General features: G+C 45.8%; 1 protein-coding gene across 1 annotated transcript; it reads left to right on the forward strand.

The window, feature by feature from the left end:
• Positions 1-2,100: 2,100 nt before the first annotated feature.
• On the forward strand, positions 2,101-7,884 carry LOC127318741 (chromatin assembly factor 1 subunit FSM). Its single transcript, XM_051349222.2, has 13 exons — positions 2,101-2,287; positions 2,383-3,109; positions 3,241-3,340; positions 3,610-3,754; positions 3,862-3,988; positions 4,492-5,006; positions 5,225-5,575; positions 5,664-5,745; positions 5,818-5,949; positions 6,394-6,792; positions 6,884-7,021; positions 7,151-7,196; positions 7,294-7,884. Exons 2-13 carry the CDS (start codon positions 2,513-2,515, stop codon positions 7,539-7,541), a joined length of 2,880 nt encoding a protein of 959 aa, XP_051205182.1. The 5' UTR covers positions 2,101-2,287; positions 2,383-2,512; the 3' UTR covers positions 7,542-7,884.
• Positions 7,885-17,895: the final 10,011 nt, after the last annotated feature.

Here is a 17,895-nt window from a genome sequence, read left to right on the forward strand (position 1 = left end):
CACGAAGGCTGCAACACACTGATTCGTGACAAATCTAACAACTATTCTCAGGTTTCATGAAACAAAAATGCTCAAAAAGAATGTAATGCAGAGTGCCGAAATTTCAGTTAAATGCTGACACAACATCGTTGTTCAAAGAATGCTTGGGCTGCAACTGAAACATATCATGCCAAGTATCTTCAGAAAAGTACCAAATGGCTAGTGGAATGGATCAGATAACTACATATGCACTGAACTCATGAATAAACTTACCATATAACACATACGCCATCACACATACGCCCCGCAGCATATGTGGCCAGCCGCAGCCATCGCTCGACGCACGCTCACTGCCGTTGCTCGGCACGCGCTATGCGACCATTGCCATCATCCAATCACCTGCGGCCAGGCGGGCCAGGGTGGCCTCATTTGGTCGCATATTTCTCTTTGGCATGTCTGTCAGTAAATACAAAATAACTAAATTAAAATAGGCAGAGTTGAATACGAAGCTACTCATCACATCAAAGAGCACTGATATTTTCAGCAAAACAAATCAATGAGTTTTCAAATAACGATAGTTTGGGGGCGAGATGACCTGGGAATGGCGAGTGGTTCTACTCCACTTCTCAAATGAAATCAAATCAAAGAACCGGGGAGTTCAGCTTGGAGATTTTATCCAGCTTCCTAGCCATGGAAATCATCTGGCCTCCTACCAAAAAAGGAGCTCATGCCTCACCTTCCACAGCCCATGGCAACAAAACGAGATAGAGCTCACCTTCGCATCTCACGTCCATGGATCTCACGGAGCAGCGCCATCACACATAGGCCCTCGCCATCTCACGCATGGACCGATCTGTGGACAAAGAGAGAAAGTGAGAGAGGGAGAGGGAAGATGCATTGAGAGGAAGACGATGGCCTTACTCGTGGAGAAGCTCGTCGGCGCCAAATCCGTGCTCCTCCTCCTCCATCCCAGTGCCACCCCTTGCCGCTCCTCCACCTCCGGTGATGGGTGAGAGACCCGACGGCGGTGGTGGCTCGTGGTCGATCGTGGCGGAGCTCGCAGACCGTCGCCATAGCCGGTCTCCCAGCGCCACCTCCTCTTCTTCTTTTCCTCATGTGGAGGTGCTTGTCGACGGGCCCTGGCCGCCGCCGCCGGTCTCCCCGCGCCCGCGACGAACCAGGCCAGCCCAGCCCAGCCCCGCGTGCCTTCTCCTGGTCCTCCCCAACCTCCTACGCGGCAAGGACGAGGAGCGGGCGTTGTTCCTCCATGTGCGCCGCCACGGCCGCGAAGAAAAGGCAATCTATGGATGCTCGCCTCCACAAGATCCTCCTCATCCACTGACCATGTTCGCCGACCTGCTGCCGCCATCAGGTCGGGGGAGGAGGAGAGTAGGCGCGGATTCGGGGAGGAGGCGAGGCGGCGATTGGGGGAGGGGACGAGACGACGCGGGGGATTGGAGGCGCGGCGTGAGGCAAGGGGATTGGAGGAGAGGAGACGGGGGATTGGGGCGCCTCACGATGCTAGGTTTTCACCGGTGCATCACATGGATAGGAGAAGACCGACGGGAATGAGCTGCCTCCGCTATCTCTGCCTGAAGGTCCCGCACGCGCTCTGGCCCAGTTGTCATGCACCGAGAACCTGAAGCAACTGGTGAAAAAACATTTACCGTATTGAACGGCTGAGGTGAAAAGCGGGGAAGCAAAATTACTGGCGCAGGTGGAACGAGCGGTGCTGATCGATTTGCCCCTCTCAGGTGCCTTAGATGGCCGGGTAGTCTTTGAACATTTATTTATAAGAGAAATGTATCCATCCGGAGCCACCACGGCAGCAAGTTTCGGTGGCTCGGCTCGTGCGTGCACTTTTGGGCTTTGGCGGGGCACCCACCAAAAAACGGACACGGGGGCGCGCAGTTTTGCCCATTTTCCGTTTTGGCGCGGGCTACGGCAGCACCGCACCATAGGCCAAACATACGGCGCGCGCGCGCGGGGGAATAGAAATCGTCAAATCGTTTCGTTCGGAAGCGGGAAAGCGGCGTACTAATGCGCACCACCACCCCACTTTGAATCTCCAATCCCCATCCCTCGCTCCAATTCTCCAAACCCGCCCTCCCTTCCCGTCCCACCGCCGCCTCCCGGCCGCCGCCCTCCGTCGCCTCCCAGGCACCGGCCGCACCCTTCCCCGCCGCCGGATCCCCTTCGTGTGCCGCCAACCGAGGCGCGCGTGCCGCCTCCACGGGGAAGGAGCTCGGTTCTCTCGCGGGCGGCGCCCTCCTCGGCGGCGGCAACCGGCGCGGGATCTCCTTCGCTGGTAAGGAACCCTAGATTCCCCGTATTCCCGCCCCGCTCCGTCCCCCGCTGCGAAAAATCCGAACCCGACCAGATCCTGATTCGTTGCATGCGCAGGTAGCGGTAGAGGATTGCTCGCTGTCAGGACCGCGCCGAGGAATGCGCCGCGGATCCCGCGCAGGCGTCCGCGACACCTGACCCCCCCACAAACCCGCGATCCGAACCCTACCCGCCGCCAATCCCCACGATGGAGGGCGGCGACGCAATCCTCGGCGTCGCTCGCTCCGAAGCCCCTAGCACCGGCGACGCCGCCATCCCGGACCAGTCGCAGATGCAGGTCGACGGCCCCGTCGCGCTCAACCGATCCGCCGAGCACGAGCCCGACCCGAGCGACGCGATGGACATCGACGGCGCCCCAGCGCAGGCGCCGCCGCCGACGCTGACGGACACCATCGTGCAAGTGCAGAAGCAGCTGAAGCGGAAGAGGGCCTCCAACGGGCCCGCGATTGCCGCCGCGGAGAAGGAGGCCCTGGTGGCCGGGTGCAGGCAGGAGCTGCAGGGCCTCTTCGAGTACTACAAGGAGGTCTCGGGCCACAGGATGCAGCTCGAAGGAGGCAACCTGTCGGGCAACGCGGTGATTGGGTGCCTGCTGGAGGAGAGCGCCCTTGGGCTGACAAAGCTGGTGGACGAGGCGTTTGAGAAGCTCAAGGGGACTGAGGGTGTCTCGGTGGCTTCGGTCCGTAGCTCCGTGCTGCTCATTGGGCAGAGGATGATGTATGGCCAGTCCAGCCCGGATGCTGATGTGCTGGAGGATGAATCGGAGATGTCTCTTTGGTGCTGGGAGGTAAATCCTACCTACCGTGCTGCTAATTTACAAGCTGGTGTTGTAATAATTCAGTTTACCTATGTGTTTCTTCAGCCCAAATTTTGTGTTGATGCTTCGTGGTGGCTTACCTGGTTCTTGTTAATTGGCAGGTGAGAGATTTGAAGTTAATGCCTGTGAAAATTCGTGGTTTCTTAAGTGGCCGAAGAACTGCCAGAAAGAAGATCCATGAGAGGATCAGCGCTATTCACTGTAAGTCTTTTCTTTTTACCACCATGTCTCAACTTCCATCTGCCAACTTTTGGATGTAGTTCATTCATATGCAAATTGAATTTCGTCTTTGCATAGCTGAATCTGTGCCTATTCTTTGCATATATAACATGTTTTGCTGCTAAATTACTCTCCAAATGCTGTTGTAAGTTAGCTTTGGTCTTGACATTTAACTGCAAGAACTGTGACCTCAGTTAAATTGCCTACTCAATACCTTTGTTTTCTGCCCTCTAAGTGGATGTATATTTCAGCATCTTTGTCAGTTCTGGAATCTCCAGGAGCTGAAGCTCAAGTTAATGAGCTTAGAAAAGTATCAATAAAGCTAAGCAAAGCATTGAACTTGGAAGGGATCAGATCAATGGTGGAAAGATTGACACAAAAGAACAACATTCCACGGTGTGTACCTCTTGCACTTTGTTTTGTTTATTGGTGTTGGCAAGCACACCTCATTTAAAGCTTTGAGGCTCTGAGGCACTAATATTTGTATTTATTTGTGATCAAAGGGTTGCCAAAGATGTAGAATCAACAGCTAACCAGTCAATGCAAGAGATGAGAGAAACTGAGGGAACTGCTGGCATAATAGAGACTGTACATGCCTCTGAGTTGCCAAATGGAAATGCCTCTATGACTGTTAGTGTCTCTTTCCATTGCATCATCTAAGATATTTCATTCAATTATTTAAAGAATTATAAGGAATGTGGTTAGGTATTTTATATATGGTATGAATATAATGCTAAAATTCCTATACATGAAGTTGATGCATGCCACTCAAATTTCCAGTGACTTTTTTAATTTTATTGCTTTAACTCTCAATACATATACATAACCATGGTGTCATTATACTGGTGGTTATTGCAGTGTTCATTCTTAGCCCCATCACTTGCAAGATACCTTAGTTTCTTCCAAAATAAATTAGGATATCATAATGCACCTGCTTAGCAAGGATCATTTGGTTTTAATGTTTGAGCTAAGTATACTGGTTTGGTGGATATATTGTTTTCTTGTATAACACTACACCATAAATTAGGTCTGTTTTTAAGTGGTATAGGAGTGCAATAGTACAATGGCAGTGTAGCAGGCGAACTGCATGCCCATTTTATCCATTAATTTGATGTTATACTACCAAATTGTAGGAGAAGGCAGTTCAGAAAATGCAAAAACAACTTGAGAAGGAAGCAAAACGCCAGGAGAAAGAGGAACAGCATATAATGAAACAACAAAAGAAAATGCAAGAAGAGGCACTGAGAGAACAGAAGAGATGTGAAAAGGAAGATGCTGAAGCGAAGAAACGCCAAAAGAAGCAGGAAGAAGAAGCACTGAAAGAACAGAAGCGCCGTGAAAAGGAAGAAGCTGAATTAAGGAAACAACAAAAGAGGCAGCAAGAGGAAGCTGAGAAAGAACAGAAGCGTCTTGAGAAGGAAGCTGCACAGCTCAAGAAACAACAGGCCCTTCAGAAGCAAGCTTCTTTGATGCAGCGCTTTTTCAAAAGTAAGGATGGTGAAAAACAGGATCAATCTGGAGAGAATAACACAGGTGCATGCTCTGTTGATCAATGCACCACCACCAAGGAGCTGGTATCAGCTGCTACATCAATAATTGATTCTTCCTTCTCGCTGAAAGAGAGGTGGACTTTGGAGTATCTTCGGAGGTGAGCAATGTCTCCTGAGTCAATGTTGTTTCTCGTACTAGGTTAACTTGTTAACACATGCATGTGATTGCTTAAAAACATGCTCTGGCCTTCCCAGAGAAATGGCTACATCGGTTTCATGAATTACTTTTGGCAAATTTCAAGTGCTATGTATTATTGTTCTCTTTTACATGTTTTAGATACACCACTGATATTTATTGAATGGGAATACTTCACAGGTTGCAGATCACTGGTTGGCAAAAGTTATCAAGCTATAACAGGTCCAGCAGATGGGGTATCAGACACAAACCTAAGAAGGAGGCATTTAAAGCACTCAAGCTTCAAAAAACCTCTGATGACATGCTTGATGAAGTACTTTCTACTTCAAATGAAGACATTTGCCACAACTCAAGTCACGAAAATGAATCAGATAAACTGGGAAATGACATTGATATGCTTCCAGCCAGTGAGATGCAGTGTCATGCCACCAATAGTAATAATTCTCTGACAACTAGATTGATAAAGAGAAAGCTTCTGCAATTTGCCAAAAGTAACAGACCGGCTTATTATGGCACTTGGAGGAAGCAAAGGTTAAAACTTAATCTGCAGTATATAATTTTTGTTGTTGTTGTTTTCTAATATACTGTCACATCATGTTATGTTTTATAATATTTGCAGTGCTTTTGTTGGTCCAAAGTGCCCACTCAAGATGGACCCTGATCTTGATTATGAAATTGATAGTGATGACGAATGGGAGGAGGTAATTGCTGGTGATCTTGCTTTCTTGTCCTTTCTGTCTGTCATAGATACTCATGTTATGTTTGTTGCACAGGAGGATCCTGGTGAGAGCCTTTCTGACTGTGAGAAGGACGCTGATGAGGTTGTAGAGGAAGATTCCAAGATAACAGATGAAGAAGAGGAAGATAGTTTTGTCGTGCCTGATGGTTACCTGTCAGATAATGAGGTATATTCTTGGCTTGTATCATTGAACAAATGCATTATTTTTGCTAACATAAGGTGGAAATTGTATTTCACATTTGTTTGTCTGTGTATGCTTACAACTAACCAAGCAACTACCAACTTGAGTTAATGAAAGTGGAAGCCAGAAAGCTTAAACCTGCATTCAAATATGTAACAGAAACTCTCCAATATTCTTTAATGCATTTAGCTAGTCCATCCTGCAAATACTTATCTTGTTCCCTTTGGCTTTCTAAACAAACAGCTTTTGCCAATGCCTATTAGAAGATAAGAGTAGAAATTATAATTCAATTTAAAAAACAAAAAAAAGTGGGTCTTCTTAGTTGATACACCTTCAATTCTGTTTGGCAACATATGTGAGATCATTGTTTTCTTCTGCATTTCCAAGTATCCATCATACAATTCAACACCTGGAGTTTCTTTCCTGCAGGGCATTCAGATAGAAGGTTTATTGGATGATGATAAAGATGATGAGGCCAGTAGTTTGCCACCCAGCCAGTGTCCAGAAATTGAGGAATTCAGAACTTTGCTACGCCAGCAAAAAGTGCTAAACAATTTGACTGAACAGGCTCTCCGTAAGAGTCAACCTCTTGTAATATCCAACTTAGCTCATGAAAAGGCTGAACTATTGACTGCACAAGATCTCATGGGAACTTCGAAGGTTGAGCAGCTTTGTCTGCAAGTTCTTTCAATGCGTATCTGTCCAGGGGGTGGAGTTGTCGATGTACCAGTCATTGACAGTTCTGCAATTGCTGAAGAAACCAATCAGTCGAATGCGAAGAGTAGTCCTGCTGCATCCTCTATACTGGATACAGATCTGCCAGAAATTGTAAGTAGCCATGACTCATTTGTATTCTCTGTTGATTGGAGATGGTATTTTGAAGACATCTTTACTTATTCTTTGTTTAACTCCAAACCAGGTTGGGGTGGTACTGTCAAGTCGAGATGGTATCAACAAGCTGGTTGAGTCACTGCATCAGAAATTTCCAACTGTTGCAAAGATTCAACTGAACCGCAAAGTGAGGGAGATATCTGACTTTGTTGATAACCGCTGGCAGGTCAGAATACAATCAACACATCTTACTTGGTTCATTACTGTTCATGTACTAGTAGCATGATTACTAGTTGAAGAGAGGTTAAATGGATCAAAGATTTTGCTGCATTAAGCTGCTCTTGTTTGGCTGCAGGTTAAGAAAGAGGTTCTTGACAAGCTTGGCTTAACTAACTCACCTGGTACTACCCTATTTGTTCATCTTCTTTTATCAGTAGGAATGTTGCACTATTGTCCTTGACAGCCTCACCAATGTTTCTGTTTTTATTTTTTTTCCAGTGAATCATCCCCAGAAGACGAAGGCAACAGCCAGTCCCAGTCTTCCCCAGAAGACTAAAGCAGCAGCCAAACTTCCCCGGAAGACCAAAGGAATAGGCATGTACTTCTCAAAGCGCTGTTTACCTCCAGAAGAGGCCATCAATGCCCTGGCATCTTCACCTGAGCTGCGGTTGAAATCAAAAACTGTTCAAGGCAACAATGGTGCTGCTGGTGCTCCTCAAGTTGATCTGTTTCCCTCTACAAAGTGATGGACCTAACAAGCTCATCCTGAAAGCATCTTCCTTGAATTGGGTCTGTCCATCGGTGGGACAAAACAAGCAGACATGTTGGCTAAATAATGTTGTAGTAAAAAGGCCACTTGGGTGCAATGTGGCATTGCATCTTTTGCCAAGTGGTGGTCTCCCGTGGAAAGTTTTTTTGGAATTCTGCTTAAGGTTTTGTGGTTTTATAGACAGGAGTGAAGAATTGCTGTATCCAGTAATTCTATCTTTGATACGGAATTTGTTCTATTGCTGCACGCTGTACTTACAGTGAAGTTAATAATATTTTAGCTTTGCATGTGGATGCAGTGTATGGGTTTGCCTTTGTAAATTGCCATTTCTTTTTTTGTTATTTAGTTCTGCCTCAGCCAATCTTGCATATTGTCCAGTAGTCGTTTGATTACCCTTGTGATTCTTACAGTAACACAATTGTAGTCAAGAAGATTGGTTAATTGTATGTATCCGTACATACCAAGGCAAACAGTAAAGAGTTAGCAGGTTGTAATAACATCTTATAGTAAGGGGTGGAGGGAGTACATCTTAGTACATGTATTTTACAACATACTAGCAGACTGAAGTATAAAATGTATACTTTGGGAGAATACTGTGAGTTTGATCAAAAGAGCCATTGTTGTGATTTGTCAACTAACAACATATTAATGGGGCATGTAAGTTGCTTTTCCAAATGACAAAGATGTTCTTTAGGTGCATCAGATGAGATGTCTGTTACTGGTGCCACAAAAGCATTTGTTCATGATTGAAAGTGGTAAGTTGCTAAAAACACATGAAAATAAGACAAAAGAAGAGAACAGAAAATGAATCAGATAAACTAAGAACTCGGTGGGGGGGAGGCGAAGGGGGTTAGCAACAGGGAATTTTGCCTTCCCTCAAAACAGAATAAATATAGCTACTATAGTGGGCAAAACAAGCCCAACCGTGGAGAACATTCATACACGAGAGATGAACGACTCATTTCCATGCATTGCTGAACATAGCTGACGCCGATCTGGAGGGACACAGAGAAGAGAAGGTGCCCGGTGGCTCAGAGGATACACGAAGGGGAAAAAACAGAGACAGGAAATATAGGTCTATTATTAGCATGCCACCCATCCACCCTCTCCTGCTCTCTTATAACACTAAGAGCAGGACCATGCTTAGTTTAGAGATAGTCATTACAAGTCTGAAAACACGCTTAAGGCGTTAAGTAAAACAGGAGATAAAAGCCACAGGAACTAACTGGTTACAGAGATAACTGACGGAGAACACAGGTCCTAACAATGCTCCCTCCTTCAGACAAGACCTCAGGGCTTGAAGGCAGGGAACGTCTTCATTACGAATTCAACATCCTCCCAGGTTGCCTCGTCTGCAGTCATGCCATCCCAGTGAATCAACCATTGAGGCACTGCTACATCATATTCACCATTGCTCCGAGGTACTTGACGACGCTGCAAAATAGCGACTGGGTGAAATTTGACCTTACCTTCTGGAGTTACCAGGGGTAGGCCTTGTGAAGGAACAGCTTTGTTGCCCACATGCTTCTTTAGGTGGCTGACATGGAAGACGTCGTGAAGTAATGTGCCAGGAGGGAGCTGTAGCCTGTAAGCTCTTTTGCCAACTGCTTGGATGATCTTAAAAGGGCCATACCATTTAGAAGCCAACTTCAATGGATTTCCCTGACCCAAAGCTTTCTCTCGCTGTGGCATCATTTTCAAATAGACCATCTCGCCCAATTCAAAGGACCTTGGTGTCCTGTTTTGATCAGCATATTTCTTCATGTTATTTTGTGCTTTAGTCAGGTTCTGCTATAGCAATGTTACCATTTTCTGCTTATCAGCCAAGATATCCTGGGCTTCCTGTGAGAGGGATGCTACTCCCACCAGCTCATTCAACACTGGAGGTGAATATTCATAGAGAGCTTCAAAGGGACTCATCTGAATAGCTGTATGGAAGTTGCTGTTATACCAGAATTCTGCCGCTGGAAGGTATTTGCACCACTTAGTTGGTTCTTGGAAAGCCATGCATCATAGATATTGTTCCATGCATTGGTTGACCCGTTCTGTTTGCCCATCTGATTCTGGATGGTATGAAGTGGAGAAATGCAATGATATTTTCATTGCAGTGAATATTTCACTCCACAGTTTGCTAAGAAATAAGCTATCTCTGTCTGTTGTAATGACAGTGGGAGGTCCATGGATCTTGATGATATTGTTGATAAACAGATCAGCCACTTTGTGCACAGTATATGGATGGGATAGAGGTAAAAAGTGAGCATATTTGGTGAGTCGATCCACTACCACCAATACAACATCCTTGCCATCCGATTTAGGTAAGCCCTCCACGAAATCCATGCTAATTTCCGACCATTTAGACTTTGGTATGGGAAGTGGATCAAGAAGTCCAGGATACTGAACCTTTTCTGTTTTGGATATTTGACAGATAGGGCAAGCTGCCACTTGTTCGGTCACATATTGCTTGAGCTTTGGCCAATAAAACAGGTGTTTCAGCTTATGGTAAGTGACTCGGATCCCAGAATGGCCTCCAAAGGCAGATGAATGGAAGGAGTCAAACACTTTTTGTTTGAGGTCAGTAGTAGAACCGACATACAGTCGTCCCTTGTATCTGATTATTCCTGACTGAGAAGTGTAGTTTGAATGGCTGGTTGGATCTACTGTTAGATCTTGTAGCAGTTTGGTACTGTGCTGATCGCCAACATAAGACTTGGTGATCTCTGTCATCCAGGTTGGGACAGCCACCGAAATTGTTGTGCAAATGAGCTGTTCAGAAGTACTGCTATGTTGTTGCTCAGATTCTTGATACTTTCTTGACAATGCATCTGCTGCCAAGTTCTCACTTCCTTTCTTGTATTGTATGGAGAAATCAAATTCAAGAAGTTTGAGCATTAGCTTGTGTTGAATGCCCTCAAGCAGTCTCTGACTGGCCAAGTACTTGAGACTATATTGATCCGTTTTAATGATGAGCTTGTTGCCCACGAAGTAGTGTCTCCATTTGCGTAAAGCTTCCAAGATGGCCATGGCTTCCTTTTCATACACTGATTTTGCACAGTTTTTGGGACCCAAAGCTTTACTGAAAAATGCCAGTGGCCTGGACTATTGCATCAATACTGCTCCTAGTCCTGAATCACACACATCAGTTTCCAGAGTGAAAGGTATATCAAAATTGGGCAGGGCTAGCAAGGGAGGATGAGACATGGCTGATTTCAGTTGCTCAAAGGCAGTTTGCTGTTCTGTTCCCCACTGGTAGCTATTTTTCTTCAAGGCAGTGTGCAAGGGTTGGCAAATGAGAGCATATTTTGGAATGAAACGCCTGTAATACCCAGTTAGCCCCAAGAATCCTCTAAGTTGCTTCACTGATTGTGGGGTTTTCCAGTTGACAATGTCCATTATTTTTGATGGATCAGTTGCAACACCGTTGCCAGAAATAATATGCCCGAGGTATTCCACTTGAGGTTGCTCGAAATGACACTTGGACATTTTGGCTTTGAGTTGGTGCTGTCGAAAGACACTGAGGACAATCTCCAAGTGTTCCACATGTTCTTCTCTACTTTTACTGTAAACAAGTATGTCGTCGAAGAAAACCAGAACAAACTTGCGCAAGTATGGAGAGAAGATAGTATTCATGAGTTGTTGGAAGGTCGCAGGTGCATTGCATAACCCAAAAGGCATTACCATGTACTCATAATGTCCCAAGTGAGTGGAGAAGGCCGTTTTGTGAATATCCGCTTCATTCATTCGTATTTGATGGTAGCCAGATCTGAGGTCGAATTTGGAGAAAATAACAGCACCTTGCAATTCATCCAAAAGATCCTCTATAACTGGTATGGGGAACTTGTTTTTAACTATTTGCTCATTTAGCCCTCTGAAGTCAGTACATAACCTCCATGACTTGTCTTTCTTTTTGACCAAGATGATAGGAGATGAATATGGGCTTGTACTGATTCTGATTTCTTTGTTCCTCAACATTTCTTGAATAATTTGTTCCACTGTATCTTTTTGACTGTGGGACAATCTGTACGGTCTGATGTTAGGTGGCTTTGCACCAGGTAGTAGTGGTATTTGATGATCGCCGGCACGCTGTGGAGGTAGCCCAGTTGGTGCTTCAAATATATCTTGAAATTGTTGTAAGAGCTTGTTCACTGGGTTGGACACCGGTGTGTTTTTGTTAGTTACATCTTGATCCTTCTCATCTGCTGCATACCATAACATATACCCTGTAGCACCATTTGCAATTAACTTGTTGCATTGATCAGAAGATATGATCAGTTTGTCTTGTGGAAATAGATGATCCTTGAAGGTCAACAATTTTCCTTGCACTCCTATGGTCAGTTGCCTGCCAATGAAATCAAAAGTCACTGGATTATGTTCCTTGAACCAATTGACTCTTAGGATGATGTCAGGTCCCTGGAGTTCCAGTATTCTGAAGTTTGTGACAAATTGTTGTCCTTGAATACTGAACTTGCAGTTATAAGCCACTGAATCAGAAGTTAGAATGCCACCTCCAGCTTTCACTGTTCTTTCTTTAGTTGTTGTCAATGGTATCTTGTGTCGCTTTGCAAAGGCCACATCCATGAAGGTGCTAGTACTGCCAGTATCTGCCAGTGCTATGGCTTGAGCTTTGTTGACATTGAGCAATAATGATATAGTTGATTCACCAGTACATCCCTTGTATGCTGCTGCTGATATGCACATTGCGGCTTCATCAGGCTGAGCCGCTTGTTGTACCACTTCTGGTTGATGCACAGGTTGAAGCACATGTGCTGGGATATTTTGCGGAGGGACTTGTTAGATCAGTGGTGGTGGAGGGTCTATCAACAATGGCAGTGGTTGTTCATCCTCCTCTTCATAACCTTGTAGCTCGATGGCATTAAGAGCGCGCTGCATTTGTGGGCACCTGTGGCCCAGGAAGAATCTTTCATTGCAGTACCAACATTGTCGATGTTCTCTGTTCTGCAATGGTGGTCTGTTGCGGTTGTCTCGAGCTGGTGGTCTTTGATTTTGTTGCTGAGGGTATGCTCTAGGCGTCGGAGCTGCTGGTGCTGCCTTTTTCACATTTAACAGGTAAGCTTGTTCATACTTTCTCGCATACCAGTAAGCAGAGAGCAAGGTATCTGGCTTCTGGCATTGCACCATATGCTTGATGCTGTCCTTCAACCCACTAATAAACCTGTCCACAAAGAAATCTAGCGGCAAGTAACTGCGCTCTCGCTTCATTTGTGTCATCCAAGACTCATACAAATCAATATAGGAGTTGACAGTATTGACTTGCTTCAAGAGCTGGAGCTGATCCATTGGATCACTGAGTGTGTTGTCTGGGAATCTCTCAATTAGTACTCGGCTCAATTCCTGCCAGGACAAAGTCTGCAGTGAAATTCCCGAGCTACTTATCCATGTCTTAGCCCGCCCTCTAATATGTGCTAGTCCCCATTTTACTCTGTTTGCAGGGGGAATCTCCACCAGATTAAATACATCTTCACATTCCAGTAGCCAAGCCCGAGGTGCTTCTCCCGTGAAAACAGGCAATTCTACATGTGGTGTTCTAAGATGCACTTCACTATTGTTATGCGGGTGGTACTGCTGAGAACCATTGGGTGTCGGTGGAGGAGGAAAGCGGTTTTGGGAAGGTGTGTGGTGTTGGTAGTGTGGCTGGCTATATGTTGGGTGTTGGGGCATGTTGGATGGGGGAAGTTGCTGGTTCTGGAGTGGCTGTGGTGGGTGTTGGGAATTTGGGGTTTGTGGCTGGTATAGGGTGGAGGCGGGGTTTGGTGGCGGTGTAGGGTTTTGGTTGATGCTTGTGGATGGTGGTTGTTGTTGGTAGTAGTGTGGCTGAGTGGTGGGATTGGTGCGCTGCACCAAGCTTGGTTGCGACGACGATGTCACTGTCGTAGACACAATTGGCTCACTTTCCGACACTACGGACTTCTGTCGAACATCTGATGTGCTAGCCGGAAGTGGTAATTGGGCTGGGGTTAGGCGGCCTAAATTCGGTGGAAAAGGTGGGGGATTTGGGGTGGATGTTGTGGTTCTGGGCGTAGGAACTTCGGGAATAGGCGAAAGCTGGGTGTTTGCTCGTGGTGGGGGAGTGACAAAGCTTGGAACTTGACCAGTGTCAGGGGTGATCATACCTTCCTGTGGCGCAAGCCGGTCGATGCTGGTCTGCATCCTTGCCATCATCACCGTCATGTTCTCCATTTGACTGGTGAGGAGGTTGATGGCCGCGGACGACTCTGCCTGATAGTTGCGGAGGCGGCGTCCGACTGAGCGCGCATCACGCTCTGACCGCTGCTGAGCCCGGAGGGCGGCGAGTTCGGCGTCCGTAGTCGAAGCCGAGACAAGGATCGGCCCGTCGAGATTCCTTTCACGAGACGAGGTACGGGACCTGGACGAGGCTCGTGATTTGATGCCGTCGGACATCGATGAACTGGGGAAGTGGCCGCCGTGGGTGGGAGGATGGGGAAGAACTTCGCTGGTGTGAGCTTGGGAGGGAGGGAGGGTAAAACGCCGCCGGTGCGGCTTGGGGTCCGAGGGCCGTCGGCTCTGGTACCAACTTGTCAGGACCTGGAGGTCACCGACGCCGATCTGGAGGGACACAGAGAAGAGAAGGAGCCCGGTGGCTCAGAGGATACACGAAGGGGAAAAACAGAGACAGGAAATATAGGTCTATTATTAGCATGCCACCCATCCACCCTCTCCTGCTCTCTTATAACACTAAGAGCAGGACCATGCTTAGTTTAGAGATAGTCATTACAAGTCTGAAAACACGCTTAAGGCGTTAAGTAAAATAGGATATAAAAGCCATAGGAACTAACTGGTTACACTGATGGAGAACACAGGTCCTGACATGCCCACAGGCCACACGATAAAAAAATATTCTTCCTGGTCTCTCTAGTTCAAGTTTGTGACTTCAACTAAAGTTCAACAGAGTACCCACCGTTCCAAAAACGGCAACATGAAACTAGAGAGCCTTCAGAACTTGAGAGCAAATGTAGCAAGCCCGCTTGGTGATTCACCGGTGCCGTTGATACTGGCAAACCTGACCCCCTTCTTATCCATGTCCTTCAGCCGTTCAGTGACATGTCCTCTTAGCAGCTTGCATTAATCCAAAAGATCTACCTCAGTACTCTCTGATGGATCAGAGAACTGGGAGTCGTTATTGAGCACCATACATGTGCGAGTCCACGGAGGTGCCGCTAGTTGTGGCGCTGTCTTCGTGCAAGGATCAACACGACCCTGAGGTCGACTACGATGTACGACTACATCATCTATGATTTCCGACATAACGTTAACCGTTTTTGGTCTACGAGGGTACGTCACCGAAATCTCCCCCTTACCATATTACTCCTAGATAGATCTTGGCAGTTGGCGTACACTAGTGGGAAAAGTTATTGTTTTTTGCTGCGAACCCTTTAATAGTCCCTAAGCCATTTATGATCCCTAAGCCATGTAGTACTACAAGAGCCATCTAGGGATTCATTAAGACATAAATGTCCAACCACTGCTTTAAGTTCTAAGGTCCGTGATCATGTAAACCCCCTATGCAACTTCAAAGATTTGGACGAGGTTTCTATCATCTACAGCCATCCATACTCATCTTCATTACATTAAGGTGAATCCCTATTGAAAGGACGAGATGTCGCCTAGATGGGAGGGGGGAATATGCGATTTTAAAACAATTACATATTTAGCTTATAAGATTCGGAAATACTTTTGTACACCCACGCATGGGTGTGGGTGTTTCCATCACCGTCCATTTATTCTTTGAGATTCGTGCCCACCATGGTAGAAGGAAAGATTCCTTTCTCTCTCCTCTTTTTATCCGAATCTCAAAGCACAATGGACGGTGACGGAAACACCCACACCCATGCGTGGGTGTACAAAATCCACTCTCTTATAAGATTATGAAAATAAACTAACATTTATTTTACAACCACAAAATCTAAATAAGTTATGCTTAACTAAGTGCAACAACAACAACTCAAGTATCAAGTTAATCAAGATAGACAAAAGATATATGTAACACAAATGATAGCAATATATAAGTACTTTAAACACGATGCCTATCATAAGAAAAGTAAACTCGGGTATAGAGATAACCAAGGCACGCGAAGATGAATATGTATTCCTGTGTTTTCTCACGTGAAGTGAGGTATGTCACATTGGAGATGCAGGCTACCATGAAGGCTCATCTTCTTCTCCAAGCCAATTTCACGAAGGAGACAAAGGCCTCTCCCTTATCGCTAGCTTTTCTTCCACTCAAGAGATGGAAAGCTCCACAACCATTTCACAAGCTCCACGAAGGAGAAGCCCGGGCCCTCTTCACAATCTTCCATGAAGAGGTCACCACAACACCAACAACCAAGACAACTAGAAGGCCACCATCCAAGAGTAACAAGCTCACGATCTCTCACTCGAATAAATTGTAATGGAGATCTCAAGACTTATGCAAGGATGCAAAAGCAAGTAGACCGAAGGTGTTAAATCCTTCACACTCAAATTCCACCAAAGCAATAAATGCTAGGGAGGAATTAGAGAGAAATCAACTAATAAATCCAAGATTTAGATCCCAAGAGTTTCCCTCACTTAGAGGACAAATTGATTGGTGGGGATTATAGATCTAGATCTCCTCTTCCAAATCCCTCAAGAAGATGCAAGAATCATAGGAGGGATGGAAGAGGAAGCAATATTTTGAGGTTCAACAATGACTACGAGAGAGAGAAAATGGAATGGTTGACCTTACCTCGTCAAGGAGCAAGAAAAGCTATTTATAGTCGAAGAGGAAAAACTAGCCGCTTGGAAGAATTTCCGTGAGTCAGTCCTACAGAAAGTCAGCAAAACCGGAGCTCCCACCGGACGGACCAGCGCCCAGAGTGACTAGCCGATTCAATCACCGAAATGGCTGACATGTGTTGGGCATGCACCTAGACAAGACAAGCGGCACTGCCGGTGAGCTATCGCTAGGACCAAACCAATCCGGCGGGCCGGGCCTATGCTGAAACGACCGGCTGGTTACGGTCCTTAGCCGAGAGGGTAACCTTCAGCGTGCACCGGTGTGGCACTCGACAGTTCGCCGACCATTCTGGCGGTGGATCTGGCGCTGCCGGTTTGGCTGGAAGTTCTTCAAACTGCATTTTTCTCAAAAGAAGTTAACTCCCACATAGTTTCCAACTCCGATTAAGATGAAATTAATTTTGTTGGAAAGACAACCACAAATAGAACCACCCAAAAAGTGGAAATATTAGGAATTATAAATAGATTGTTTTACATGAATTTAGAGGTGAAACCTCTCCACACGAAGGATTATTAAAAAATGATGGATTATGGGCATATAAAACAAAAAGTTTCGTAGGTTGCAACCACAAACGCACCAAGATCATATCTAGGAGATGCAAGTAATAGATAAACCATGGTTAAGATTAAATCACCCTTGAATACACAAAGCGTTAACAAGAACCGTTCTCGTGGTTGGTGTAGGGGATCGCTTGCCGATCTCAAGATCGTTATGAAGACTAGTGCTGCAAATGGGAAGCAATTCCGTACTCGATCACACGTACGACTTGACAACGACCTCTGATCCCTCGTTCCCGCGGGACAACAGAAGTAGAGGATACACCGGGACACTCCAACAACACTATGTCATGGTGGTGTTGGTGGAGGAACTATTTAAGTAGGGCTTCGCCTAAGCCATAGCTCGTATAATGGATCAGCGGAACAAGGAGAAGAGCCCAACCAAAGGGCCTAGAGATGAGAAAGCAAGGAAGAGGTGCTCAAGCCATCTATATAGGAGGAGGGGGGGGGGGGGCAGCAGCCCAAATACTCCCCATAATTGATATAAAACTCCCCCACCTCTTCCCTCATTATGTGGTGGACACTCCACTCACCCACTCAAAAACTCCCCATAATTGATATAAAACTCCACTAAAAAATGAAGGGTTTTTTCTCCCATAAAAGAATAAAACATTTTTAATTATTTTACTTAATATTTTTCAATTCTTTTAATTAAAAACATTAACATTCAACCCCTTGAACTTTTACGATATCCCAAGACAATTCCGCTGATACTCGAAGCAGTCCCTATGATGTCCAAACTTTTCTCCTGTGTTTTTTTATCCACTCAAAAGCGTCGACGAACCTTAAGTGTCTCACCCTACGGGTCATAAATAATGTGGATACGATCAAGACACATCTCTGATCAATAGTGATCAGCGGGATCTGGAGATCCGTAATGATTCATACTCATTCAAGGATGAAAGTTGTGATCGCGTGAACTATAAACGTTCTAACCAATTCCTTTTATCTCACGATATTTTACTTGTACGAGATCCGATCAT

Source organism: Lolium perenne, chromosome 7 (genome assembly GCF_019359855.2).
Source record: "Lolium perenne isolate Kyuss_39 chromosome 7, Kyuss_2.0, whole genome shotgun sequence".
Taxonomy (NCBI): Eukaryota; Viridiplantae; Streptophyta; class Magnoliopsida; order Poales; family Poaceae; genus Lolium; species Lolium perenne.

Coding starts and splice junctions, on each gene's coding strand:
- LOC127318741 (XM_051349222.2), top strand. CDS start 2,513: ATGGAGGGCGGCGACGCAATCCTCGGCGTCGCTCGCTCCGAAGCCCCT. Junction 3,755..3,861: donor CAAAAGAACAACATTCCACG/GTGTGTACCTCT, acceptor TTGTGATCAAAG/GGTTGCCAAAGATGTAGAAT. Junction 3,989..4,491: donor ATGGAAATGCCTCTATGACT/GTTAGTGTCTCT, acceptor ACCAAATTGTAG/GAGAAGGCAGTTCAGAAAAT.